Source organism: Emys orbicularis, chromosome 2, assembly GCF_028017835.1.
Source record: "Emys orbicularis isolate rEmyOrb1 chromosome 2, rEmyOrb1.hap1, whole genome shotgun sequence".
NCBI lineage: Eukaryota > Metazoa > Chordata > Testudines > Emydidae > Emys > Emys orbicularis.
The window spans coordinates 74,253,638-74,279,315 of record NC_088684.1 but is presented as its reverse complement, the minus strand read 5'-3'; the positions used below and the strand labels follow the sequence as shown (position 1 = coordinate 74,279,315).

Below are 25,678 nucleotides of genomic sequence, written 5' to 3'. Positions count from 1 at the left end.
TAATGTTGCTCAGAGCATTAAGAGCTTCTCTGCTTTGAAGATGAAGGTATTAGATAGCTGCAGAGTAAGGAAACAATGGCAGCAGGGCCACTGAACAAAAGGTTGTTGACCGGTGAATAGGAACATGGAGGGATAGTTATTTCACAAGAAAGTCCTGAGGTCATTTGGAGCTGGGATTGATATTCCATTCATATCCACTGGTTCTATGCAATTATAAATAAGCTCTGTCCCATCTATACTGCTGCTGATTCCAGTTCCCAGTGGGATGATGGATTGATCTGTTTGTCTTTTTAAACAACTAGTTTTATATTCTGTTCTATATGTCTTTTTTCACCACAAGAGCAACTGATTAAACCTAAATCTTTAGCAGTCACATGCTTCATTTCATTAGGCCCTCAGATTTCTGGAGTATCCTTGTTTTCTCTATGAATAATAGAAGATTGTCCTAAATTTTAGGAATTGTAGCCACAAGCCAAAACTACTCATCAATTTCTGTGGTGTTTGAATCTGTTTAGAACTCCCTCTTTCAGGGAAGAAAATTGGAAAACATAGTGACTGTACAGCTTCAAGGTTTTTTTCATCTTAATGGAATTTTTAGACTGTCTACATATCAAGGCTGCCCTGATTAATGTAGTTGAAAATCTACTCCTGGCACTGAATAATAAAAAATTGTTCCTGATGACACTCAGATCTTTTAGCAGTCTTTTATGCTATTCACTTGCAGGTGCTGGTGATAAAGCTGTGATCCCTAAAAAAGGATCTGGATGCCCTTGGATGACTACCCATTCCTAGAAGGGAGGAATTAGAGGGTGGTTATGAGCACTGTCCTGTATTCAGCCAGAGATCTTTCCCACTGTTTCATTCTGTCCCTTTTGCTGTTCTGTGTATATAGAGCCCTCTCACGGGAGATAATCTGATGATATGGATTGTGATGTCATTGCTATAATCCTTACTTTGTCTATTAATTGGCCTTATTGTGGACAGTCTCTTGGTCACTGGACTAATTAGCTGAAATTTTTACTTGTGACAGCTAACTGTGACATACAAGGTTAAGGGTAACAGAGGGTCCTGTGGCACCTTTAAGACTAACAGAAGACTTCTGTTAGACTTAAAGGTGCCACAGGACCCTCTGTTGCTTTTTACAGATTCAGACTAACACAGCTACCCTTCTGATACTTGAAGGTTAAGGGTGGTTCTTTGTAGATAGGGGAAAGAGTTTTGAGGAGCATGATGCCATTTTGGGTTCCTATTATATGCACTGGTGAGACATGTATGGAACTTGGGTTGACCCTGACCTGCTTTCTCAGGATGGAGGCCTGTATGTCAGTGGCCTCGAGTGGCCATTGCTATCTACAGCTGTAGATTATTCAGAAAATTCAATTATTGTAGAACTGACCGCAGTCCTCCATGCTTTGATCATGTTTATGCTAGTCTGCTGTAATAAACTTCAAATTGGGCTTCTCTTGACATTGTTAGAGTCTACAACAGTTTTTCTTTGAGTTCTTGCACGTTTTCATTCCTTTGTAGGTGTGTGCACGTCTCGTGCACAGTTGTTGGAGAAATTTTTCCCTCAGTGGTACCCATCGAGATGGCTCAAGCACCCTCTGTTGCCATATGCCATTGCTCTACGTGGAGTCCAGACTCTAGGACACTGCAAGATGGGAAGGTCTCAGAGTTCAGGCTCTAGCCCAAGCCCAAATGCCTACATCACAATTAAATAGCCCCTTAGCCTGAGCCCTGTAAGCCCAAGTCAGCTGGCATGGGCCAGACACAGGTTTTTCATTGCAAGGTAGACATACCCTCAAAGATATTTGAGGGAGAGTCTCTCACTGGAGCACTCTTCAGCTAAGAAGAAGGAATCACCACCTTCAGAACCTGCACCGGGTCCATCAAAGGCATCCCCCAAAAGATCTCTGGTGCAGAACCATCAGTCATTGCTGCTTCCAACCACCCTGGAGGTGTATGCAACTGCAAGGGATTTGCTTAGCCTCCCAGTAGCAGTATCCCCAGAAGTGCAAGAAAGTTTATAGTCAGTACCTACGCCTGCCATGCCAGCCTCTCCGTGTCAGGAACTCATGGTACCGTTACCTCCAACGCTTCTGGAAAGGCTGGTGCAGTCAAAGGGCAAGGCTCCAATGATATCCCCGGTATCGCAATCCCCTGGCTCAGGTTACCTAGCCCCAGTCCCAACTTGTTCTGCTCACCCCATGATGTTGAACATTGTGACATAGCAGGGTGCACTCCAGTCTAATGAGCAGCTGTGTCACCCCTGCCCTGCAACCTTGGGTGCCTTGTAAGTAGCACCCACCTGGGCTGCTCAGAAACAGCCTTCCAGCATGCAAGCCACACCCTCAGTGTCCGTGTGTAACTGCAGCCTGCCAGCCATCTTGGGTTACACTCTGGCTCTCACCAGCCTTGGTTATACTGTAGGGTGACCCCAACACACCCTCTGTCTTAAATTTACCCCCCGAAATGTATGTCCTGTACTGATCAGCCCTATCCTGGCCAGCACAAGTTATATTAAGTCTGTTATTCCTTTAAGAGAATAATATGCACACAGCTTGTCACCACGCCAAATGGAGTTGCCCAGACACCTCAATTTAAACACACTGGATTAGATAAAACAAGTTTATTAACTACAATGAGACAGATTTTAAGTGAATATAAGTAATGAGGCTTAAAAGTCAGAAATGGTTGCAAGACAAATTAAGATAAAACATTATTGATGCCTAATTTAACAAACTATGTTAAATTCAAAGCACAGTTTTCTCACCATCGCTTTCAGCAGTCTTACTGACCAAACTTCTTAGGTCATAGAATCATAGTAGTGTAGGACTGGAAGGGACCTCAGTAGATCATCTAGTGCAGTCCCCTGCACTCAAGGCAGGACTAAGTAATAAATAGACCAGGGGTGACCAACCTGAGCCTAAGAAGGCATCAGAATTTACCAATGTACATTGCCAAAAAGCCACAGTAATACGTCAGCAGCCCCCCATCAGCTCCCCACTCCCAGCACCTCCTGCCCGATCAGTGCCTCTCCCTCCCTCCCCACACCTGCTGATCAGCTGTTTCGTGGTGCACAGGAGGCTCTGGGGAGGAGCGAGGGCATGGCAGGTTCAGGGGAGGGGGCGGGGCTTGTGGCAGAGCCAGGGGCTGAGCAGTGAGCACCCCCTGGCACATTGGAAAGTTGGCGCCTGTAGCTCCAGCCCCAGAGTCAGTGCCTATACAAGGAGCCGCATATTAACTTCTGAAGAGCTGCATGTGGCTCCAGAGTCACAGGTTGGCCACCCCTGAACTAGACCATTCCTGACAGGTGTCAGGACCTCTTCACCCCTGAGTCCAATGAATGCTTCCTTTGTTGCTTCAGGTGCAGTGAATGCAATGGGCAGGGAGACAAAGGAGTGCCCTGGGTTGTTTGTCCCTCCTCTTAATAGTTTGTCCCTCTCTTGAAAAACATTTCCAGCTGGGCACCAGGACACAGAGAGTCTATGTGGAAGGATGTTTACTGCTGGCTTTTTCTCACCTGTTTTGAGCTTTATTTGTTTCTCTTCCTGCTTGATGACTCTGTTTACTGCTTAAATGCAAATGAAGCAGAGCACACATGCCTTTGTTTAGGACAGACCTGTTTACCAATCTCAGTTTGGGCAGGACTGTGGGGTTTGGAACATGTGTTAATAACATCATACAGGGATATCTTATAATTTCACATACAATATTGCCATACATGTTACCAGGACAATAATAACAAGCAAATTATAATCTTCAAATGATACCTCACAATGCTTTGCATGCTTTGTACAAAGCTTATTACAATAGCGTGGAGGGTGTGAATAGATGGCTGGCACAGACGTTTCAGATTCTTCCTCTTTGAAGTGCATTCATCTGTGTCCCATCCAAGATAGCAGGCATATCCTCCAGCAGAGACTTGGGAACCAAGCGTCATGCAACAGTCACAGCACTAGCCTCTGCATCCTAAGGGGCAATTGCCAAGTTTAAATTGGGTCTGAAGCCAATATCCGTGGTAGTTCTGGACACCATGGGGTGTCCCTTCTCTTGTTAGGCCCTCTTTGCAACCATCTTGTTCTTTGGCATTAAGATTGCTATGGGGGCATCATTCTGTGGTATTCAGTACCGAGATCTGCAGCCAGAAGTCTCTCGACCAGCTTCCCCATCACAAGTCATGGAGCAGCTACCACCTTGGAATCCTGTGGTGTCCTCTTCATCGTCACCAGGTGAGACTGTTGTGGCAGCAAGTGATTCACCACTGCCAGAGGGCCACAGGGCTCATCAAGATCTATTGAGAAGGGTGTTCTCTGTTCTTGACATTCAGGCAGAGGAGGTGTGTCCATGAGTTGGTGGACAATCAGGTATCTGCCAGGGTGGCTCTGCTGATTAACAAAGCAATTACGGAGCTGGGTCAAGGGGCTGTGGCAGACACCATCTTCCTTATCTCCCATAGCAAAGTGAGCTGAAAGGAGGTACTACATCCCCTCTGAGGGATCTAGAGTATTTGTACCCTCCTCCAGCTTCTTTGATGGCGGCAGCTGTTAACAAATGGGAAAGATAAAGGACACCAAGCATCGTTACTGAAAGGCAAAGAGGCTAGACTTGTTTGGATGCAAACTTTATTCTGCATGGAGTTTGCTGTTTAGGATTACGAAGTAATAGGCACTCCTGAGCCACACTGACTTTACCTTCTGGGAGAACTTTGTAAAATTTAAAGACAAACTACCAGAGGACTGTAGGCAGGAGTTTGCAGTAATGGTGGTTGCCATAACTGCTCTCCAGGACAGTTACAGTCATCTGGGCTTCCCCAAGAAGTCCAGCAGACCATCTAGGACTTCCCTTTTGAAGGTCCCTCTGTGTTTTTGGATAAGATGGACAATAGGCTCCATAGCCTAAAAGTTCCCAGGGCGACATTACAATCTCTTGGAATCTGTACTCCAGCAACAAAGAGGAAGCAGTTCCGTCCTCAACATCCATACAGACATCAGGACTTTCCTCCCTGGTTTCAAAATCCACTGAGGAGAAAGGGAAGGAGTTATAGGGGACGACATCTGCTGCCCTCCTCTTCAGCATCCGTGGGCTCATCCCATCCAGCCGCCTCATCCAAACAGACATTTTGATGTGTTACTCAAGGGCAATGTATCAGTTACTGTAGTTCCATCTGTTTCCCACCTTGTGTATACAAATTGCTTATTCCACTTCCTATGTGGGCCCAAGCACTTAACGTTGGATTGGTGGGTTTTAAGCACAGTGGAACTAGGATATGCCCTCCAGTTCATTTCTACCACTCTTTTCCCTCTCCCTTCCCCATCTCTCTTCAGGGACAACTGTCACAGAATTGTTCTTCAGCAGGAGGTCCCATCACTACTTCAGGTAAAGGCCATAGAGGAAGTCCCATTGTGCCTTAGGGAGAAAGGCGTCTATTCCCACTACTTTCTGATTCCCCAAAGCAAAGGGAGGTCTCAGGCCTATTGTAGATCTAGGAGAGTTGAACAAAATAAAATTCTGCATGGTTACCCTAGTCTTGTTTATTCCCTCCCTGGAACAGGGGGACTGCTATGCTGCCCTTGACTTCAAGGACACTTACTTCCATGTTGCAGTATGGCACAACCATTGGATGTTTCTCAGATTTTTGGTAAATAGGGCCTAATATCAGTTCAGTGCTCTCATCTGATCTCTGTCTTTCCTTGGATGTTCATAAAATGTATGGCAATGGCGACAGCAAATATATGAAAATCAGGAATCCATATGTTCCCTTACGTGGACAACTGGTTGATCAGAGGTCAGTACGAGGCTCAGGTGTTATCTAGTGTATCTACAGTCCTGTCCACATTCGATGCACTGGGGCTCCTAGTAAATTGGGACAAATCAATTCTAAAACCCGTACAGAGGAAAGAGTTTATTGGTGCTCTTAGACTCCACAAAGGCCATGTCCTTTCTGCCATAATCCTGGTTCGAAGCAGTATGGGGCTTGGTGCTGCAGCTGAAAGCTCTCACCACGGCATGCAGCTGCCTCAACCTTGTGGGTTACATGGCAGTGTGTACATATGTGGTTCAACATGCCAAGCTGCAGGCATGGCAAGCGTTGGTACATGCCCCAAGTCGTCATTTGGACAATGTGGTTTGAGTGTCAATGTCAGTTTTGTCATTTTTTGGATTGGTGGCTGCACCTCTGACAGTCTGAGGGTGGGGGCCTTTATCCCATGGCTACCACTTAAACCTCACTTTAATCACAGACACCATCAGCCCTGGGTTTGGGGACCCATATGGGGTCCCTGCAGCATCAAGGTCTCTGGTTGCCTCAGGATCTAATGGCTCATATAAATGTCTGGGAGTTAAGAGCTGTACAACTAGGCTGTTAAGCTTTCCTCCTACATACAGCAGGGAAGAACTTGTTAATTCTAACAGACAGCTCTGCGACAATGTCTTACATAAACAGAGCTGCGTAAACTATACTCCTCCCTATGCCAGAAGGCAGATTGTCGCTGGGATTCTTGCATAACCAATTCAATTCATCTCAGGGCTGATTACCTTCGAGGGAAGCAGAACATGTTGGCAGGTCGACTGAGCAGGACCTTCTCCGATCACCACGAGCAGTTTTTACGCCCAGACATAATCAGATCCATCTTCCAGTTTTGGAGGATTCCCCAGGTGGACCTGTTTGCAACAGAGTCCAACAGAAAATGCCATCGTTTTTGTTCCTGGGAAGTTGTCAGCCCAGGCTCATTGACAGATACTTTTCTGCTACCCTGGAAGGACCTCCTCCTGTATGATTTCCCTCCGATTCCCTTGCTGCCCAGGGTCTTGTTCAAAGTCAAACAAGACCATGCTCATCTCATCCTTATAGCACTGGCTTGCTCTTGTCAACACTGTTATTTGACCCTGCTGACCTTGTCAGTCAACCCTCCACTGTCCTGCTGGATCCAGACTTGCTTTCTCAGGATTACGGTTACATGCTCCATCCCAACCTGTGAGACTTCCACCTGATTGTGTGGATGGTTAGTGGTTAATGCCTTTGGAGAGATCTTGTTCTAAGGATGTCCTGGAAGTGCTTCTGAATTGTGGAAAACTCTCAAATAGGGGCACTTACATGCATAAATGGAAGCGCTTTTCCATTTGGTCCCAGAAGAAAGGCATATCCCCAAAGCATGTACCTCTGAGCCTCGTACTTAACTATCTTCTATACCTAAAACATCAAAGTTTGGCAGTTAGCTCTATAAGAGGACATCTGGCAGCTATCTAAGCTTTCCAGAGCTTGGTGGATAGTAGATTCCTTTTCTCCAACCCCATCACTACCAGTTTCCTAAAGGGCTTGATCAGATTGTACCCACATGTGCAAGATCCTATACCCCATGGGATTTGAACTTCGTCCTAGCAAAGGTAATGGGACCACCTTTTGAACCCCTTGCAACTTGCTCTTTGCTCCAGCTCTCCATAGAGGTAGCATTTTTAGTTGCCATTATCTCAGCAGAAGGGTGGGCAAGTTGAGAGCCCTAGTGTCAGAGCCTCCTGTCATAAGGATAAAATTTATTTGCCCTCACCCAAAATTTCTCATGAAGGTAGTCTCTAATTTTCATGTTAACTAGGAAATCCGTTTGTCAGTGTTCTTCCTGAAATCTTATGTGCATAAAGGTGAGAGGAGACTTCACTGGATGTGAGAAGGGCTTTAGCTTTCTACCTTGAGTGTACTATAGATCTTCTTCCACACAGTTTTGGACCGGGCTAAGGGCCAGCCAGTTTCCACTCTGAGAATCTCATCTTCGATCTCCTTGTGCATTTGTTTATACTACCAGTTGGCTAATATAGGCCCCCCCCAGTTAGAGTATTGGTGCATTCTACTGGAGCACAGGCAACTTCAGCGGCTTTCTTGGCACGAGTGCTTATCATAGTAATTTGTAAAGCAATGTTCTGGTCATCAGTCCATACTTCTTTCTTCTCATTATGCCATTTCCTGTCAGTCCAGGGCCAATGCTAATTTCAGGCGAGTTGTCCCATAATCACTGTTCGGGTAGATTCTGAGCCCACCTCCATGTTTGTCTTCTTGTGAGTCACCTACAGTGGAATGGACATGTACAAGCACTCAAATTTAAAAACTGTTACCTATCTTTCTGTAACTGATGTTCTCGGAGATGTGTTGCACATGTCCATTCCACAACCTGTCCTCCTCCTCCTCTCTATCAGAGTCTACCTGGTACACAGGAACTGAGGTGGGTCGGGGTGGCTCTTCTTATACGAGCATGCAGTGACATGTGGTAACAGAGGGTGCTTGAGCTGCCTCGACGGGTACTGCTGAGGGGAAAAGTTCTCAGACAACTGCAAGGTGCGAACATGTGGAATGGACATATGCAGGACATCTTGAAGAACAATAGTAGTAGGAATGTAGGTAACCAGTTTTTACAGAAAGTAGCTGCTTCTATGGTTGCTCCTGTGTAGAGGAGAAAGGGAGAGTTGGTTGCCAGAGTGAGGTACAACTGAATGTCATAGCATATAAATCCTTTCATAATCTAGCCCTGAATACTTGATCATGTCCTCTTTGGCAGTTGGATTGGTTTTCTTTGTTCTATGTTCAGGCAGAGCTTTCTTGCTCATAAGCCATAAATTGTGGAATTTGTTCCTGGAGTTGTTCTACCATAGTTGCTTCTTAACTGCTTCTACAGGATTTGTTGCAAGTTCCATTTATTTTGGTCTTTGTTCTTGACTGTTTCTAGGCTTTTCTCCTTTTGTTTTATTTTCATCTATCTCTTCCCCTGTCCTGATCTTTGCTGCATTAGAGGATTTACCTTTTGGTAGGAGTGGTTTGCCCGATGGTTTAGGTTTGCCCTTGTGCCAGAGTTCAGGGGTGGGGAGGAAGTGTATGTGTGGCTTAGCTTTTCTCTATATAGTTTTTTTTTTTTTTTTTTTTTAAATGTCTTTTGTTTGTTTTTCGTATGTGGTGCTTGCGATACCTAATAATAGGTGCCTTTTTACGCAATGATTATTTTAACATAGTTAAATCTTTGCTCAAAAAATATATAGCACATTGATCAGCTGATCAAGATAACTGAGGCATTGATGTGTCAAAAAGTAAGCAAAGGCATCAACTGTAAAATAATAAAAACAGTTAAAATCATCCCATTACATATTCCTTCTCCCTAACCCAGCTTAGCTATGTTTGTGTATCTCTAAAGTACTTTTTAAATAACAACTTTCAGTAAGATGCATTAATCTTTTTGTTTTTTTCTTTCTAGACAAACTATGAAAACAGAATATACAGTCTGAAAGTAGAGTGTGGACCTAAATATCCAGAAGCACCTCCAACAGTTAGATTTGTAACTAAAATTAATATGAATGGAATAAATAATTCCAATGGAATGGTAAGTTCAAATGGTAAAACTAACCTCCTTGTTAATCTGTACTCTGCAATTATTTATAGTAAAAATTCCATTGAGCATTATGGGTGGGTGGGAAAGAGTCTTCATAGTTAAATTGTACATTATAAACGATCATTTGTTTATACAAATAGTTTAATTTGTGATTATTTTGCTTGCAAACAGTATGCAGGTATAAATTGAAGCTGTTCTTTTTAAGTTGAGTAAAACAGCTTTGTGTTTAAGCAGCTCCTTTACAGTATTCCTCTTCAATGACGCTTGAGTTGACCGAAGAATATGGAATGCTGTACTGCTCAAGACTTTCGATATCTACCTTACTTAACCACTAAGGATCATTTAAATCTCTGAACAGTTTTGGGTAGGGCTTTCATCTAATGCAAGTCATTAATTATAAATGACTTTTGTTACTCTTGACATTTTAAATTTGGGGAGTACTGAGAATGAAATTGCAGTCTTTAAATATGTTCTTATTTGCTAGCTAAGAGACTCCAGATGAAGTTCCAAACTTAACATGCAGTTTTGTTTTGAAAATTGGGGGCCTCTCAATAAATTCCATATCAAATGTGCATGGGTTACAAGTGAAGTGGTTTGTGAAAGACTAACGCAATCCCATTGACAAATTGGTAATCCAGGAGAAACCTTGAAACTGACTATACAAAGTGCTATCAGAGTAAAATAAAAAAATACTATTTTTTTTCTTGTTTATATCATAGGTATTATTTGTAGGAGAAAATATTTCATATAGAAGGGTGTTTTTTTTCTCTTTGTTGACAGTGTCCTTTTATTGTCCTTGGTCACAGAGTAGTGATAGTTTGTATAAACACAGATTAAGACCGCACTCCTGCAACTGGATTAGCACTGATAGTTCCCAATACCATTGCATTGCCCACTGATGTCAATATGACTTGCCTGTGCGGGGCTAGTGCCTAAATAGGAGTTGGGTTTAGTAAACTCAACTGTTTTTGTTGAACAAAATTACAAACAACAACAAAATTAAGAGGTCTTCCTGGTGAACTGCAAAATTGCTGCAACGCCTATGTGGGACTGTAAATAGTAGACTACAGAACCCACTAGCAAGCTTGAAGGTTGCCCTGCCTGATCGTCACTGTTTCAGGTATAGTAACTCATCTCTAATAGGTTTCAGAGTGGTAGCTGTGTTAGTCTGTATCAGCAAAAAGAAGGAGGAGTACTTGTGGCACCTTCGAGACTAACAAATTTATTTGGGCATAAGCTTTTGTAGGCAAAAACCCACTTCATCAGATGCATGCAGTGGAAAATACAGTAGGAAGACACACACACACACACACACACACACACACACACACACACACACCATGAAAAAATGGGGATTGCCATACCAACTCTAATGAGACTACTCAATTAAGGTGGGCTATTATCAGCAGGAGAAAAAAAAACTTTTGTAGTGATAATCAGGATGGCCCATTTCAAACAGTTGACAAGAAGGTGAGAATAACAGTAGGGGGAAAATTAGCATGGGGAAATAGTTTTTAGTTTGTGTAATGACCCATCCACTCCCAGTCTTTATTTAAGCCTAATTTAATGGTGTCCAGTTTGCAAATTAATTCCAGTTCTGCAGTTTCTCGTTCGAGTCTGTTTTTGAAGTTTTTTTGTTGAAGAATTGCAACTTTTAGGTCTGTAATTGAGTGTCCAGGGAAGTTGAAGTGTTCTCTGACTGGTTTTTGAATGTTATAATTCTTGATGAATTTAAAGTCCTGTGAGCAGTGCTGCCCGGCTAAGACAGACTAGTCCCTACCTGTTCTGACACGGCGGTGCGTCCTGGAAGCGGCCAGCAGCAGGTCCGGCTCCTAGGCGGGAGGGCCATGGCACACCGTGCGCTGCCCCTACCCCAAGCACCGGCTCCGCACTCCCATTGACCGGAAACCAGCCACTGGGAGCTGGGGGAGGCGGTGCCTGTGGGCGAGAGCTTCTGCCTAGGAGCCGGACCTGCTGCTGGCCGCTTCCGGGGCACAGCGCGATCCACAGTGCCAGGACAGGCAGGAAGCCTGCCTTAGCACCCCCGCTGCACCGCTGACCGAGAGCAGCCCACGCCCTAATCCCCTGCCCCAGCCCAGAGCCCTCCCCAAACCTGGACCCCACTCCTGCACGCCCAAACCCCTCAACCCTGGCCCCACCCCACAGCCCTCACCCCCGCACCTCAACCCTCTGCCCCAGCCTTGAGTCCCTCCCACACCCCAAAACCCTCATCCCCAGCTCCGTTGGGTCGCGGGCATCAACAATCTTCAACTGGGTCGCCAGAAAAAAAGGTTGAAAACCATATAGACCTTCCTCATAGCCCCACTTAGTCATCTCTTTTCCTAGCTGAACAGCCCCAATTTTTTTAATCTCCTCATATGGAAGTTGTTTCATGCCCCTAATCATTTTTGTTGCCCTTGCCTGTACCTTTTCCCATTTTAATATATCTGTTTTGAGATGGGGTGACCAGAACTACACGTAGTATTCAAAGTGTGGGCGTACCATAGATTTATATGATTATGATATTAATTGTCCTATTACCTTTCCCTTTTCTAATGGTTTCTAACATTGTTAGCTTTTTTTTGACTGCTGCTGCATCTTGAGCAGATGTTTTCAGAGAACTATCCACAATGACTCCAAGATCTTTCTTGAGTGGTAACAGCGAATTCAGACCCCATCATTTTGTATGTGTAGTTGAGATTGTTTGTTTGTTTTCCAATGTGCATTACTTTGCATTTATCAACATTGAATTTCATGTGCCATTTTGTTGCCCAGTCACCCAGTTTTGTGAAATATCCCTTTAACACTTTGCAATCTCCTTTGGACTTAATTATCTTGAATAATTTTATATAATCTGCAAACTTTGCCACCTCTCTGTATACCCCTTCTTCCAGATCACTTTTGAACATGTAGAACAGCACTGGTCCCAGTATGTAGCCTTGGGAGATCATTTATCACTCTCTACTGTGAAAACTGACCTTTTATTCCTGCTAGGGCTGTAAACCGATTAAAAAGAGTAATCACACGATTAAAAAGAGTAATGGAATACCATTTATTTAAATATTTTTGGATGTTTTCTACATTTTCAAATGTATTGATTTCAATTACAACATAGAATACAAGTGTACAGTGCTCACTTTGCAAATATTTGTAATCAAAAGTAAATATACTGTAAAAACCAAAAGAAATAGCATTTTTCAAGTCACCTAATACAAGTACTGTAGTGCAAACTCTTTATCATGAAAGTTGAACTTACAAACAAAGAATTATGTACAAAAAAAACCTGCGGTCAAAAATAAAACAATGTAAAACTTTAGAGCCTACAAGTCAACTCAGTCCTGTTTCTTGTTCAGCCAATCGCTCAGACAAACAAGTTTGTTTACATTTGCAGGAGATAAAGCTGCCCGCTTGTTCACAATATCGCCTGAAAGTGAGAACAGGTGGTTGCATGGCACTACTGTAGCCGGCGTTGCAAGATATGTACATGCCAGATGCGCTAAAGATTCATATGTCCCTTCCTGCTTCAACCACCATTCCAGAGGACATGCGTCCATGCTGATGACGGTTCTGCTCGATAAGAATCCAAAGCAGTGCAGACCAACACATGTTCATTTTCATTATCTGAGTCAGATGCTACCAGCACAAAGTTAATTTTCTTTTTTGGTGGCTCGGGTTCTGTAGTTTCTGCATTGGAGCGTTGCTCTTTTAAGACTTCTAAAAGCATGTTTTACACCTTATCCCTCTCACATTTTGAAAGGCACTTCAGATTCTTAAACCTTAGGTCGAGTGCTGTAGCTATCTTTAGAAATCTCCCATTGGTACCTTCTTTGTGTTTTGTGAAATCTGAAGTGAAAGTGTTCTTAAAATGAACAATATGTGCTGAGTCATTCTCTGAGACTACTATAACATGAAATATATGGCAGAATGCGGGTAAAATAGAGCCAGAGACATACAATTCTCCCCCAAGGAGTTCAGTCACAAATTTAATTAACGCATTCTTTTTTTAACGTGCATCGTCAGCATGGAAGCATGTCAACTGGAATGGTGGCCGAAGCATGAAGGAGCATATGAATGTTTAGCATATTGGGCACGTAAATACCTTACAATGCTGGCTACAAAAGTCCCATGCGAATGCCTGTTCTTATTTTCTGGTCACATTTTAAATAAGAAGTGGGCAGCATTATCATCCGTAAATGTAAACAAACTTGTTTGTCTTAGCGATTGGCTGAACGAGAAGTAGGGCTTGTAGGCTCTAAAGTTTTGCATTGTTTTGTTTTTGAGTGCAGTTATGTAAAAAAAAAATCTACATTTGTAAGTTGCACTTTCATGATAAAGAGATTGCACTACAGTACTTGTATGAGGTGAATTGAAAAATACTGTTTTTTACCATTTTTACAATGCAAATATTTATAATCCAAAATAATATAAAGTGAGCAGTGTACACTTTGTATTCTGTGATGTAATTGATTTCAATGTATTTGAAAATGTAGTAAAACATCCAAAAATATTTATTAAATTTCAATTGGTATTCTATTGTTTAATAGTGCAATTAAAACTGCGATTAATCGCAATTAATTTTGTAATCACGATTAATTTTTTTGAGTTAATCGCGTGAAGTAACTGCGATTAATCGACAGCCATAATTCCTATCCTTTGTTTGCTATCTTCTTAACCAATTACTGATCCATGAGAGGACCTTCCCTTTTATCCCCTGACTCCTTACTTTGCTTAGAGCCTTTGATGAAGGAGTTTGTCAAAGGCTGTCTGAAAGTCCAAGTACACTATATCCACTGGATCATCCTTAGGTTTAGCGGCCTGTAATTGCCAGGATAGCCTCTGGAGCCTTTTTTAAAAATCGGCATTACGTTAGCTTTCCAGTCATCTGGTACAGAGGCTAATTTTAAGTGATAGGTTACATACCACAGTTAGTAGTTCTGCAATTTCATATTTGAGTTCCTTCAAAACTCTTGGGTGAATCCTGGAAACTTATAGTAGAACCTCAGAGTTACGTACACCAGAGTTACGAAGTGACCTGTAAACCACACACCTCATTTGGAACCAGAAGTAAGCAATCAGTCAGTAGCAGAGACCTTTTTTCTCTCTCTCCCTCCCCTCCATCTCCCCCCCCCCCCCAAAATCAAATACAGTACAGTATTGTTTATTTTTTTAGTAGTTTACTTTTAAAGGGAAAGCAGCATTTTTCTTCTGCATAATAAAGTTTCAAAGCTATATTAAGTCGGTGTTCAGTCGTAAACTTTTGAAAGAACAACCATAATGTTTTGTTCAGAGTTACGAACATTTCAGAGTCACAAATAATCTCAATTTCTGAGGTGTTCATAACTCTGAGGTTCTGTTGTATTACTGTTTAATTTATTGATTTGTTCTCAACCTCTTCTATTGATACCTTAATCTGGAACAGTTCCTCAGATTTGCCACCTGAAAAGAATGACTCAGATGTGGGAATCTCCCTTGTCTTCAGTGAAGACTGAAGCAAAGAATTAATTTAACTTCTTCACAATGGCCTTGTCTTCCTGAGCGCTCCTTTAGTACCCTTATCATCCAGGGCCCCATGGATTGTTTGTCAGGCTTCCTGCTTCTGATGTATATAAATTTTTTTTTTTTTTTTTTTTGCTGTTAGTCTCTTTTGCTAGTTGCTCTTCAAATACTTTTTTGGCCTGCCCAATTTTATACTTCACTTGCCAGAGTTTGTTCCTTTCTATTTTTCTCAGAAGGATTTGACTTCCAGTTTTTAAAGGATGCTTTTTGTCTCTAAGTGTCTTTTTTTTTTTTTTTTTTTTTACTCTGTTCAGCCATGGTGGCATTTTTTTTTTGGTCCTCTTACTATTTTTTTTTATTTATTTGGGGTATACATTTAATTTGTGCCTCTATTATGGTGTTTTTAAAACTCTTGACCATTCCTTTTAATTTCCATTTAACCAGCTTCCTCACTTTTTTGGTAGTTCCCGTTTTTGAAAATAAATGCTACTATGGTGGGCTTCTTTGGTATCCTTTCTCCCCCTCCCTCCCCCCCCCCCAAAGATGTAATTAGATGTAACATTATGGTCGCTATTACTGAGCTGTTGAGCTATATTCACCTCTTGGTCTAGATCGTGTGCCATTTAGGACTAAATCAAAAATTGCCTCTACCCTTGTGGGTTCCAGGACTAGCTGCTCCAAGAAATAGCCATTAATGGTGTCTAGAACTTTTATCTCTGCATCCTGTCCATAGGTGACATGTACCTGGTTAATATGGGGATAGTTAAAATCCTCCATTATTACTGAGTTTTCTATTTTTGTGGCACTTCTGATCTCCCGGAGCATTTCACAATGACCATCACCATCCTGGTCAAGTGGTCAGTAGTATATTCCTGTTGCTATATTCTTATTATTCAAGCATGGAATTTCTATCCATAGAGATTCTATGGTACAGTTTGAGTCATTTAAGATTTTTACTGTAATTGACTCTATGCTTTCTTTCACATAGTGCTACTCCCACACGGGTATGACATACTCTGTGATACCTATATACAGTACACCCACACTATAATGAACCCAGTCCCTGGATCCCATTTCAAATCGCACTGCTGCGGCAGGAACTGATAGCTGCTCCAGCCTGGCTGTCAGCCCTCGCCGTTGCTGGAGGAGCTGTCAGCCATCCCCCACCTCACTGCACCCAGGCGGTGGGGTTCTTTTGCGATAACAAACAAATGGCTTGGATCCCAACGGGTTTGTTATAGTGAGGGTGTACTGTATACAGGAATGACAGAGTATTACCATGTGGAATGATGATAATCAATGATACCAAGTTTCTGTGGTGCCTATTATATCAATATCCTCATTTCACACCAGGCATTCAAGGTCACCCAACTTAGTATTTAGACTTCATCCAGGACCACTGTTTTTTTTTTTTTTTTTTCTTCCTTTTGTTTTCCCCTTACTCATCCTTATGTGTAAATTATGGTATTTAAAATAGAGAAGTCTTCTCCAAGGCTGTAATACTACTGCAATGTAACAGTGGAGAAGAGCTGGAAGGCACTGAACCTTCTCTATTGGAGGCAGATATTATATTATATTCTGAAATTCTTAGGCTAGTACTGGATCTACTTGAGCTCTTTTATTGATCAATACAATGTGCTAATTGCTAAGCCTAAACTAGCACTGTAAATAATATTTCAGAAATCCTTCAAAATGAGTCCTTGAAAATAATCCTTTGCATAGCAAACAGTTTTGCTGTACCTCAGAGCCTTTCTATCCCATAAAAACCAGTATTTGCAACCCAGAAATATTGCCATTTACCCAAGGTGTGGTGTGGCGCATAATAAGCACATGTATAAATAAATGTTGGTATGGGAAGCGGCCAAATTGAAGGTGCCATTTGAAAGAGCTTTACTGTATGATGCTTACAATGTTGTTTTAGAATCCTCCCCTTAGTTAAAACAAGTAATGAGCATCCTTATTCAGTAATGCAGAACAATATACCTTTCTTGTTTATCTAGGAATATGTATCTTAGTTTCATGTGGCTTATAACAAACTTTTAAGTTAGATCGTCCAATCTAAATAAAATAGAGCTGGGTGCAGAAAGGTAACTTTGTTTCTTGGAGGATTTAGCGATTTTCAAATTTGGTTTCATTCTGTTTCAGAATAAAACCCCAAAATTTTGAAATGCTCTGCAAAAGGGAGGCTGGACCCTAAGCCCTGGGGTCTCCTGAACTATGGATCCTAAGTTCTGGGTTCCACAATTCCAAGGCAGTCTACTTGGTGTACTGCTGCAGAGCCACTGATCCTAGAAGCTCTGGGGTCTTCTACTCAGAGGCAGTGCCTGGCAGACTGTCTTGTAGCCCTGGACCCTGGAATCCCAGGATCTACAGGCAAGCTGGTAGGTAACCAGGTAGGTTTCTGTCAGAATCCTGCCCAGTTTCCAGGGGAACTTTGTTGAATCATCACAACAGTTCAGTTTCAACAAATTGGCAAATTCTGATTGGAAAAACTGTTTTGTTGGAATTTTTCCAACCAGCTCTATAAAATACTCACTTGTAAATAAATGATTTGTTTTTTTAACTCACCAAATAGCCTCAAGTGGCATTAGGTTGAATTATCAACCAAAATCATTACAAGTGATTCATTTCTGAAATTTTACTGTTCTTTATGTAATCTGTCAAATTTTTATTGTGCTCATCACCTTGGCATCTTGTCTGATTTATGGCACAACCCTAACCAGAAGTGCTCCATTTCCGTTTTAAGGTGAGAGCATGGTCTGGAAGTTAGAGCACAGGATTGGGAATCTGATGGTGACCTGAGTTCTGTGACTGGCTTTGCCTCTGACTCACTTTTTAACCTTGGATGAGTGACTAAACTCTCTGCCTTGGTTTCCAAATCTATAAAATGGGGATAACATCATAGGGGTGTTGTGAGGATGAGTTAATGTTTGTAAAATCCACATAAATCCCCAGATTAGGTGGACTATAGAAGTATATGTATGTATTTAGTGGTTTTATATATATATATATATATATATATATATATATATATATATATATATATATATATATTAGTTAAAAGTTTTTTTTAAAGAAGTCTCAGGCCAGTTTTAGAATCACTAGTTTAATTTAATAAATGTTGGTTTTGAGAGAGAACACACCTGATGCAGATTATTTTAACAATATACATTTGTATTATATATACATTGTAATTACTGAGAAGGTTAGCTAGATTAGTTTAATTAATTGTTTGTATTTTCCAGGGATTCAAATGACCAGTCATCTTTGAAAGATAAAATTAATCCTTTCTTTTATCTAAAAACGGGAGCGTATCTATGCATTACTTCCCTAACTAAGAATTAGGGCCCTACCAACTTGAGTCATGAAAAATGCATCACCGACTATGAAATCTGGTCCTCCCCTCCCCCCGGTGAAATTTGGTCTTGTGTGCGTTTATACTATACTATACAGATTTCAAAGGGGAGACCAGTGTTTCTCAAATTTCTGACCCAAAAGGGAGTTGCGGGGGGGGGGGGGGGGGTGTCACAAGGTTATTTTAGGGGGGTTGCAGTATTGCCACCCTTACTTCTGAGCTGCCTTCAGATCTGGGCAGCTGGAGAGCGGCGGCTGTTAGCCAGGCACTCAGCTCTGAAGGCAGCGCCCCACCAGCAGCAGTGCAGAAGTAAGGGTGTCAATACCATACCATGCCACCCTTACTTCTACACTGCTGCCTTCAGAGCTGGGTGGCCAGAGAGGGGCAGCTGCTCACTGAAGGCCCAGCTCTGCAGGCAGAAGGCAGAAGTAAGGGTGGCAATACTATACCATGCCATCCTTACTTCTGCGTTGCTGCTGGTGGCGGCTCTGCCTTCAGAGCTGGGCTCTTGACCAGCAGCCGCTACTCTCCAGCTGCTCTGAAGGCAGCGCCCCTGCAGCAGCAGTGCAGAAATAAGGGTAGCTGTACTGCAAATCCGCCCCCCCCCCCCACCTCCCAAACTCTTTTATGCGTCAGGACCACTAAAATTACAACACTGTGAAATTTCAGATTTAAATAGCTGAAAACATGAAATTTATGATTTTTAAAATCCTATGACCATGAGATTGACCAAAATGGACCATGACTTTGGTAGGGCCCTAATAAGAGTGTAACAGGGTCTTTGGTGGCTGGGTGGCCTAGTGGTTAGATTTTCTGGCTCTCAAACCCTGCCTGGGCTGAGTAGTTTCAGTTATTACGTCCGGGGACAGGTAGGGGTACCTGGGCTCTCCCTCTCCACCAGGTCCCAGCCCAGGGCCCTGTGTGTGTCAACCCCTGAACCGTGGGTTTGGTGTCTCTCCCAGCGGGGGGTCAGAATCTGCTGCCCTGGGCTACTTCCTACCAATCTGTTCAGTTTGAGGCAAGGCTACTCTAGTCCAATCTACCATAGGGTTCCCTGTTGGGTCTGGTCCCAGGTTTCTTTGGGGGCAGGCTGGTGAGGTCTGCTCAGCAGTTACTTCCGCTGCTGGGGGTTCCTTCATAGTCTCCTCTTGGATGGGGAGCTTGCTTCCAGGTGGCTGCCCTGGCTGGCAGGCCAGTGCTCCATCCCTTCAGGCAAGGAGGAGGATAGCTAGCTAGCTCTTGTCTTTTCACCAGCCAGCACTGTACTGAGACAGGCTCTCCTTTTTTCTCCCCCCTCCAGGACTGGTATTGGCTTCAGGAATAACGGGGTGTGGCTAGCTGGGCCCAAAGGCTCTCCTTAACCCTTTCTGTGCTGGTGGTGGTTCCATTCATCACAAAGAGTCACACTTAATGAAGTAATCTAGGGGTACGTCTACACTATCTGCCAGATCGGTGGGTAGTGATCGATCTATCGGGGATCGATTTATCGCGTCTAGTGTAGACACGATAAATCGATCCCCGATCGCTCTGCCGTTGACTCCGGAACTCCACCACGGCGAGAGGTGGAAGCGGAGTCGACGGGGGAGCGGCAGCCGTTGATCCCGTGCCGCAAGGACGCGAAGTAAGTGATTCTAAGTCGATCTAATATATGTTGACTTCAGCTATGCTATTCTCGTAGCTGAAGTTGTGCATCTTAGCTTGATTTCCCCCCCTCCCCCCCCACACAGTGTAGACCAGGCCTAGGACTCTGATATGCTTAGCATGCTTCAAATACAACATTATAGTATTTAATGTAATAGTTTTTTAAGTAAATAATTTTGGGAGTAAGAAACATTTTTTCCTGTGCATAATGTGCATAATGATTTAGTAACTAGTTGTATTTCAGTAGTTCCTAAAGGATCTGCTCTAAATCAGGGCTTCATTATGTTAGGTCTATATATAGATATATTAAGAGATTGTTCCTGCCCTGAAGAGCTTACGAGCAAAATAGACAAAACAGACGAGACATTATTGTGGAGGTTTTACTGATGGAAAACTAAGGAACTAAAAGATTTAAATGACTTGCCCAAGATCCCACAGGAAGTCTGGCAGAGACAGGAAGTGAGCCCAGATCTCAAGATCACATCTTTCCTCTCTACGTTGTGACCTAAGGTTCCATTCCATTTAAATCTCTCATAACTTCTCAGGAAAATTCCTTGTTGCCACTTTGTGAGATGTTCCCTCTTGTGACAATCTTCTGCCCACCCTCCTGACTGCCTGTTTCATAGATCAGCTCTCGTCTCCTGCCCCATCCTGCTGTTCAAGGCTGTCAAATTCATTGGAGAGGAGTTGGGGCATCAGTCTACTCTGTTTTATCATCAGGCAACCTTTGCTGCCCAGGCCCCCTGTTGTTGTCATATGCCAGATTGTGTTGTCAATGTGAGGCTTCCTAGCAAGGAAGGTCCTCTTCCAGAAATGTAATACAGGCTTTTTTAAATCAGTGCACGGATCCAAATGTTGCAGTAGCAATATAGCAGGTTGTGGGATTTCTGAATGGAGAGAAACAGAGGGAGCTCTCTTTGGGGGAGGGGATCCTCAAATTCCTAAAACTAATACATTTTTAAAAGACCAAGATTGATCACTTATCCACATTGACCCTCACTTTAAAAATGCAAAAGCAGAGTTAGCAAAAATTCATTCCAGTTGCACTTCAATTCACAATATAGGCTTCTTTTCAGAAAGGTGGCCACCTATATGGAATATGCGTATGAGCACTTACTCTCATAGTGATCTGTTTGCATATGCAACTGCTGGATTTGTACACAGAATTTAGGAATCTAGTTTTGAAAAGCTGGCCCAAATATATGAGTAGAACTAGGCAAAACTACTTATTATCTGTAGAGGGTGTCATGGCCGTAAAATAAATGATAATTTTTAATGCTGTGGGGTCTCTCCTTTTTAGAGCCTATTGTGTATCATAGATTGATAAAACACAGGTTGTGTTCTGACATACTATTTATTTTCCCATGGTTTTTGAGGATGTCTGATTTGTTTTGAGTATTCTTTAACAGTCTGTTGGTATCTCACAGGATTTGCAATCACTTCTGTTTATTTAAATACCATTTACAGCTGGAAGTGTTTGTTTCTTCTTTTTAAAGACTTGGGATTTTATCAACTATAAGTCTGTAAACTCTGTTGTCCAGTCATCATTTTGAATCTGTTTATAGAGGACTAAGCAGTTTGCTACTTTTTTAAAGTTATGCTATTGGAAGCATCATAAACACTGAACATTTTGCAGCATTCTCTATAATTTATTCTATGTTTAAAAAACATAGAAGAATTCCTTGGTTATTCTTGGATCGTGTGTAATGTTGCTGCTATTGTCATTATTTAAAGATTTATATTGGATATGCTGATAGAATAAAAATAGTTTTTGTTCTCAGTTTTCAGCTTCATTAGCCGTCAGACTTCCCTGGAAATGCTGCTTCCTTATACTTGAATACATTTTTTATATAAAGTGGGTACTCCCTGGGTATCTGGTTTTGAGCATTCCCAACAACACTGTTGGAGCCAATGAGATAGCCTTTTCTTTTCAGATTACTTTATAAAGGAGTATATCATAAGTAGATTGATTGATTGTGTAATCTCTTACATGTAAAATAGTTTTATTCCCTGCATTGCAGGTCCTAAGCCAAAATCTTTATTGCCTGCAAGATGTGTTATGCAACAAAAGATGAGGACTTGCAGAAAATAAAATGGCTTGAGTTAAAATAAATATTTATTAAGTCATTTTAGTAGTAGTGTGATAATGCTGAAAATATGCTCGGCGCTGTGCAGGAAAAGACAGTCCCTGCCTTGAAGATATTTGTCTGTTAGCTGAAAATCCCTAGTGAAGACCAGAAAGCCAATATTTGCACTGGTGAAAATCGTTTTGCTTGAAGTTGTAATAAACTCCACCAGTGGAAATAGTAGCTTTGACTGACTATATTAGAGGTGTGCTAGTGCAGCTACATTAGTGGCTGGCCACTGATAGCTGTAAATGAGGCTAGTCCCCAGTCTACACATGGCCTAAAAAGAAGATTAAACAGATGAAGTGTGGGGAAAAGGGATATACCAAAATGAGTATTCATCTCGTTAGTTCCACAGTTTTCCTGTTTGTTTTAGATAGAAACAATCTGCAACTGCCTCTCCAGCTGTTTTTTAATTCCTCATCTAACCCTCACCCACGGTCTCACAATTACATGAAGAATTATTTTTCAAACCCACTGAAATCCCACCTAAACTGACTCCTTATCCATGCTTGCCTATCTGACCTCCCTTAAATCAGCAAACCTAGGTTCTTGTCCCCCCCCCTCCTTCTTCTTTATTGGAATCTTCCTCTTTCCCAGTCAGCCCCGGCCTTTGACAATCATCTGTTGCAACTCTTTTTTAATTCCGGTTTATAAAAATTCCCTATCTGGTAAAACCACAACTTATTACGCTTCCTTAAAATCTACTTCCCAACCAAACCCTGTGCCCATAAAACATGGTGAGCCTGAGTTTTATTTCTGTTCTTAGTACACTTCCCTCGAACAGCCAGGTCTTTCCACTGTGCGAGTTTCCTTCCACTCCAGAATTCTTGCCTGGGGTGGGTAGTGTCTTGGACACTATGCTGCATTGTGTGGGATATGGGGGGTGGGTTCAAACAGTACCATGTCCAGAGTTCAAATTTTGAAATGAAGCTGTGATGTACTGGGCTCTGGGGCCTCAGTGGCACATTGCTTCTCTACTGCCTAACAGCAATCAGGGAAGGCCTCTCCTCAATATGGCCCAGGAATCTGGAGGGAGGGTGAGGGTGTGTAAGAGGGGGACTCTTGTGCCTTGGAGAGGGAGGTCCAGACTAGATGCTATCCTCACCAGAACTACTACTCTGCAGCTCAGGAAGTCTCTCCTGAGATGGGGGGAAGGGAGGGGAATTTTGGAGGGGTATATTTCTTCACTGTTGTATTTTCTCTGATAGTGGATTGATTTAGTACTCATACCTGCAAACAAATGTTAACATGGGTGAAAGCTGTGTTTGCAGTCTCATAGGCTCCCACTTTACTCCTCAGAATTGCATCTCTAGTTATCTCTAACACATTAGATCAAATACTTTTTTTAAATGAGCTAGTAATTATAATGGTGGTCTGACCAATGCAACTTTCAAACCTTGCTGTAAAAGATTATCCTTTTTTTTTTTTTTTTTTTTAAAGGTGTTTCTTAATTGGTGCAAAAATCACTGCATAAACAACTGACTGTTGCTTTCCTTTTGATACTATTTTGCCTTCAGAATTTAGTTTCTTAATATTGAAAGTAATCATTGGTAATCTTAATCTCCCAGTTTCTCCTGCAAATATAAGCAGCATTATCCTCTGTGTTCTGAAACCAGGTAGCTTGAAGTTAAGCAATCTAGGTCTCATCCGGAGGTAAAGTTGCTATGGCTAGAACTTGATATTTCTGATTTTTTCTCATATTTTTATATTAAAAAGTAAAAACAACCTACAAAAATGTTTTATGCTGTATATACCATAAAGGAGTAGAAAAGGGTGCACACATTTTCCTTTGTAGTTCACCTTTAAACTATCAAGTGATATGCAGTAAAGTCTCTGTGCTTTAAGAGGTCCATAAGAATATTTATCATAAGAAACAAAGTAGAATTGAGAAATGTCCTGATTTTATATGGAACTTTATAAGTCATATTACTTCACTATTTCCAGTCATATTTACTGGGAGAAGTAAAAGGCATCAGAAGGGCCATATAACAATAAGTATTCAAAACAAATCACAGACAAAAGCTAGGTAAATTTTCCTGTATAAAGATTTAAGCATAGAATATTATGTAGCAAATTGCTTAATAAAGAATTGAAAGCCAACTTTGAGAAAACCACATATTGCATGTTGGTGCTGTAATCAAGTAATACGTTCATATGATTGTTCTGTTTAAATGTTTTATTGCAACATTTAGTAAAGAACTTTCGTTATGATGGATAAAAACCTCCCTAGTTTAAGATATGGCCCCAATTTTGCAATGAGCTCTACATAGATTGACTTTCTCTTTGCCCACCCTCTCCCCCACCATTGAAGTTGATGTTGTTGAGCATGCTATGCAGGGGTCCAGCTGTGTGGGTCTCACTGCAGGATCTGAATTTGTGTGTAAGTATGCGCTAAGCATTCATTATAAATATTTTATGTATTTATAACACAGTTGGGAAGTGCTGAAGAGATTGCAACATATGCTACCATTTCTTAAGTTATTAAGTAAATTAAAACTAATTCTGCAGGAATTTTGTATTTTATGGTACAAAAACATATTGTCCTTATTTAACTTGTGCTGTCTTTCTTTGCAGGTGGATACACGGAGCATACCAGTGTTAGCAAAATGGCAAAATTCTTATAGCATTAAAGTTGTACTTCAAGAGCTAAGACGTCTAATGATGTCCAAAGAAAATATGAAGCTTCCACAACCTCCAGAAGGACAAACTTACAGCAATTAATTTTAGCTGATTCTCAAACTTCTGTCTTAAAACAACAACCTTCTATTCATATTAATGTCTTGATTAAATCTCACAATGCAAACCACCCACACATTAAAAGAATTTCAGCTGGTATACATGACCTGGACATTTGTAAGAATATATATAATATATGTACGCCCAGTATGTTTTTAGGCACTATGGGAGGAAAAAAAGGCAGCACAATTTATTTTTTTTCTCTTATCAAGACACTGTCATTTAAGCATAAGCCTGAAGTAGCTTAAAATTGAAATTCAGGTTTTACAAGATGAAAGCATGACAGAAAGTGTCAGATTGCTGTGGATTAATGTATGTTTCAGAAAATTAATCTCTCCAGAAGAAAAATTATAAATGGCATGCTTTACCCATCTGGCTTAGTAAAAGAGCTGCAGTTAAAATTGTTTTAAAGTAGCAGGTAAAGTGAATACTGTTGCTCATCTTGTTTAATTTTGCTAAGGTGTGGGTGCCGACTACTATTAGTGTCACAAAGTATGTTCAGGATTGTTTTGATACCTGTATTTATAAAAGGGGGGAATGGATTCTGTTAAGCGGCTCCTGTGTGTTACATGTAATGGACATGGCAAATATTTGTTTACAGTCTTTGTTCTAATAAACAATGCATTTAAGTTTTAGTGAAACAAACAAAGGAAATAGGTGTATGGATATGTGATTGAGATTAAAGTTAGTCTTAAAATGTAAATAAAATGTGGAAAGTATCCTCTGAGGCTGTGCCATTTCTATAATAATGTAATATATGTATAGTACCTTGCAGAGGTAGCAAAAAGTTAAACACAATGTAGCAGTGGGTCTACATGCACCTTTTATTCTTACCACTATTTCTATATGCTTATTTTATTTGATAACTGAAGGTATTGGGATTATTGCAGAGGAGCAAATTCCATAATCTGCAGTTACACTTTTTTGGACAAACTTGCAGTTCAAAACCCTTT

The 25,678-nt window shown here is 41.5% G+C and overlaps 1 protein-coding gene across 2 annotated transcripts in view; it reads left to right on the top strand.

The window, feature by feature from the left end:
* Positions 1-25,444, top strand: part of UBE2V2 (ubiquitin conjugating enzyme E2 V2) — a 47,681-nt gene extending 22,237 nt beyond the window's left edge. For both annotated transcript variants that reach the window (XM_065398192.1, XM_065398191.1), the window contains exons 3-4: positions 9,234-9,359; positions 24,564-25,444. In XM_065398192.1, coding sequence (XP_065254264.1) covers positions 9,234-9,359; positions 24,564-24,710 — 273 coding nt within the window. In that variant the 3' untranslated portion in view covers positions 24,711-25,444. The remainder of the gene's footprint in view (positions 1-9,233; positions 9,360-24,563) is intronic.
* The last annotated feature ends 234 nt before the right edge of the window (positions 25,445-25,678 follow it).